Source organism: Bison bison, unplaced genomic scaffold (genome assembly GCF_000754665.1).
Source record: "Bison bison bison isolate TAMUID 2011002044 unplaced genomic scaffold, Bison_UMD1.0 scf7180017864500, whole genome shotgun sequence".
In the NCBI taxonomy this organism is placed as follows: Eukaryota; Metazoa; Chordata; class Mammalia; order Artiodactyla; family Bovidae; genus Bison; species Bison bison.
In genome coordinates this window covers 7,227,056-7,231,015 of record NW_011495059.1, presented here as the reverse complement: position 1 = coordinate 7,231,015, position 3,960 = coordinate 7,227,056, and the positions used below count along the sequence as shown (strand labels likewise).

Below are 3,960 nucleotides of genomic sequence, written 5' to 3'. Positions count from 1 at the left end.
TCCAGGCCCTGCCCCTTCGCTGTGAAGTTAGAGATGCCGAGCCCAGAACTCGAGGTGTCCCGGAGGACGGGAGGGGCCTGGGGTCGCTGCTCTAGAGGACGCATCTGTGTCACAGACGGGAAACAGCCCTGCCAGGCTCCCGCGGAGCGTCCCTGACCCCTCCCCTATCTCCTGAGGCAGGAAAGAAGGATGGAGACTGGGGTAACTTGTCTCCGCCATCACACCAACGCTGAATGCCATCTCCGGGGCTTCCCTGCTCTGTGCCCGCTAGGCCTGCTGGGTGGGGAAGCTTGGCCAAGGGCTGTAGGGCTCATCCCCTGTACCCCCTGGCCTGACTAGGCCCTGGGCTGCAGGAAGTGGTCCCCACTCCTTCCCAGCCCTGCAGCTGCTCTGGCTACTTCAGGAAAAAGTCAGATAACTCCCCCTCAGGGGAGGCGAGTTTACCAACAAGGCAGCTGGCACTGCCAGCCATTGAGACCCTGAGGTAATGGGGGACACAGGCCGTGTCTTTGCTGTTACCAGAGTTTCCGGGGTCAGAAGTGGGGAGGTGGCACCTAGCTGTAGCAGGCCAAGGACCAGTTATATCTGATCCCTGGTGTCTAGGACCCCCAGGAGGAGGCGGCGATGGCTCCAGGTCTTAAGAGCTCAGCCTGGCTCTGACCCCAGTTCCTCAATCAAGCCTACAAATTGCTTCTGGTCACAACAGTGCCCCTCAACTACCATTGGCCCACCAAGAAAGGCCATTTGCCACCCCCAGACCTAAGCCTAGCCCAGGGTCCCGGCTTCCAGTTGGACTCTATCCCTCTTATGGGCACACCAGTTCTTTTAATTGCACAGTGGGGGCACCCCATTTTCCCCACCCTGCGAAGTTCAGTGCTCCAAGCCCTGTCATGGCCCCTCAAGAGAAGAGGGTGGGGATGGGGCGGCCATGGAGACAGGGCGGCCAAGCCAGGATCAGAGCAGTGGGTGAGCTCTTGGCCACTCCTGCCACACCTGCCCTAGGACTGTACAGATGGGGGTGGCAGTGACTGCTGGGGACCATGACAGTCTCTGCTGGGCATGGTGGACTTCTTCTCGGCGGCCTTCTGTGGGTGTCGTGAGTTAAAGTTTCCAGAGAACATCCAGCTCGGGGAAGAACTGGGCTCCTCGAAGCACTCATACAGGAGAGGGTGGCACTCTCTGCCCACGGCACTGTCCCACCCCCACCCTTGCCCAAAAGGGAAAGGCTTCTGTCTACCCACCTTGAACCACACAAGAATCACCGAGGGCCAGGTGTGTGGGTGCAGGGGGACAGTCTATAACTATAAGCAGTTGTGCCTGTGGGGAAAGGCTGGGGCTGGCCAGCGTCCCTGCGCAGGGTTTAAGATCTCAAAGGCCAAAGATCCAGAATGGCTTGAACAAAGTCATGGGATAAAGGCCTGGAAGACAGATCGAGGAGCAGTTAAGGCTTCTTGCAGATCCTCAACCACAAGACTCAGGACAGAGGAAGAGGGGGCAGCAGTCCTGGGGCCCCAAACTGCCCAGAAGCCATGACAAGAGTTCAGGGAAAGAGCCCCTCGTTGCGTCTCGTTTCCCCATCTGTAAGTGGGATCAGTAGACTGGCTGCAGCTGCCTTCAAGGTCATTCATTAAACAAGCATCTGTGACTGCCACCATGGGCTTAGGTATAATTCAGGGTGCTTACACCAGCCCTGACTGACTGTGATGGAGAGAGACCTTTAAGTGCTTGCTGTCAAAGCCAGGGTCGGGGAACTGCTCCCCAAGGGCTGTCTGAAGAACTGGGCTCAAGAAGGAAGGGTGTTTCAGGGGGAGAACCAAGAAGGAAAGTCTGGGGGTATCAGGGAGCAGCCAGAGGTCCAGCTAGGCAGGATCACAGCTGGCAAGAGGGATGGCAAGGTGAGTCAGAGAGCAGGGTAGGAGAGGCTCAGAGGGCCTCCTTCTGTGCCAGGCCTGGTGGGAGAGGGGGATGGCAGGAACCCTCAAGGGCTTCAGGGTGAAGTACTGGGGTCCGCATGCAATGGGCGAGACTGGCTGGAGGCTCGGAGGCCAGGCCTAAACAAATGTGACGGGCAGCTGGGGTGCTCAGTCCGGGAAGCTCTATGCTTCTGTAAGCACTTAAGAGGGAGAACAAAGAGAGGGCCCAAATCAGGTCTGTCCCCCACCCTAAGGGGCTGGTCAAATGTGGACAGGTTGGGGGAAGGGAGGCTGCCCAGAGCGCTGGCCTTCCAGAACCTCCAGAGGAGGGAGAGGAGGAGGAGGAATGTGAGGAATGCAGGGCCGCCTACCGGCTCCTTCCTGCTGCTGGGGGCAGGGAGCCTCGGAGCCTCTCCAAGGCTGCCCACCTTGTCACTGGGAGAGAGATGGATGGTGTGAATGCTCTTGAGGATTAAGGGAGATAAAGCACGGAAGTGGTTGGCACCGAACCCAATCCTAAGTGTCTACCCACACGATGACAGCAGAAATAGCTTCCTCTGGGCCGGGCACCATGCCAGGGGCTTTTCGGGCACAAGTCAACGGATCCCTTTGGCTGGGCACTCCTATCCATTCCAGATGAGGAAACACTTCAGAGAGGTAGAGGAAGTTGTTTCAGAGCATATCACAAGGCCAACGCTGGCTGCTTCTGTGATGAGCTGGGTGGCAGGAGCCCCCAGCCTATAGGAGCACGAAGGCCAGGCACAGCCGAGTGGGGTGGAGGTAGGCCAGAAGATTCTCTGGCCCAGGGTCACTGGCTTGCCCATCTGCACCCTCTGCCTATAGGGAAGCCCCACACGCCTGCAGCCAAGATGTCCAGTAAACGGGCCAAGGCCAAGACCACCAAGAAGCGGCCACAGAGGGCCACGTCCAATGTGTTCGCGATGTTTGACCAGTCCCAGATCCAGGAGTTTAAGGAGGCCTTCAACATGATCGACCAGAACCGGGACGGCTTCATCGACAAGGAGGACCTGCATGACATGCTGGCCTCAATGGGTGAGCAGAGGCGGCTGGGGGGCCGAGTGGGCCCACGAGGGCTGCAGCTGGAGCAGGCGGTGGGGCGGCTCATCCTCAGGAAACACTTCCTGTGTACCGACTGAGGTGCCCACCCTGGAGAGGAGCTGCCACCTCTTTCTCCATTTAACAGACAGGGAAACTGAGGCACTGAGCAGTTCGGCACTTGAACCCAGACAGGCCCACGCCTGCCTCAGACAGATCTGAGGTTTCAACTGCCTGGTACCACTTCACTGAAGGAAAAGGATCAGCAGCTACAAAACTGCAGACTTTCCATTGTACAGATGGGGAAACTGAGGCCTAGAGTGGAGACCAGGGCACCTTCTTGCTCCCTCAGAGGCTACCTGTGTAAGATTCTGAGAGGCGGACTCCGGTGACTTCCCCAGACTCAGAATCTCAGAGCTGAAAGGCCTCAGGAATCTAGCACCTTGCACCATTGCTCAGATGGGGACACTGAGGCCCAGAGGCCAGGCCCCCAGATACCAAGGTGGTCTGCCTCCACATGGCTCCCCGTGCACTGGCCACAGACAACCCCCCTCAGCCCCAGTTCCTGGCGCCCCTTTCATCCAGGTGAAAGTATCTGGGTCAGACACCGGCTGGGGGGTGGTCTCAGGTAGCAGAGGAGGCAGCCTACGGCAGTCACGCCTGAGTCAGTCCCTGGCACCGCCCCTCACTGAGCAGCCCCACTCAGGCCCGTGGCCCGTGGGTGCATCCCAGGGGGTCTGGTGAGAGGGGCAAACGACCTAGCGGGACCAGGAGAGCGGACACTGGACACTGTCCCTACCCTCAGCGCCACACCTCTCCCAGCTTCAGGCCAGACTCACCTGGAGGCTCCTCCCTGGGAAGTCAGGGGCAGGAAGGAAGAGGCCTGGGCAGGACAGGAGCTGTGTGTCTGTCACAGCTCTTCAGATCCCACGGGGACACAGCAGAGTGTAGGGCTCAGAGGAGACAGGGACACAAAGACTCCTTCCCATTT

At 59.0% G+C, this 3,960-nt stretch overlaps 1 protein-coding gene across 1 annotated transcript in view; it reads left to right on the top strand.

The window, feature by feature from the left end:
- Window positions 1–3,960, top strand: part of MYL9 (myosin, light chain 9, regulatory) — an 8,137-nt gene that overhangs the window by 350 nt on the left and 3,827 nt on the right. The window contains exon 2 of the mRNA XM_010829217.1: window positions 2,757–2,966. Within this exon, the coding sequence (XP_010827519.1) occupies window positions 2,783–2,966 (184 nt within the window). The 5' untranslated portion in view covers window positions 2,757–2,782. The remainder of the gene's footprint in view (window positions 1–2,756; window positions 2,967–3,960) is intronic.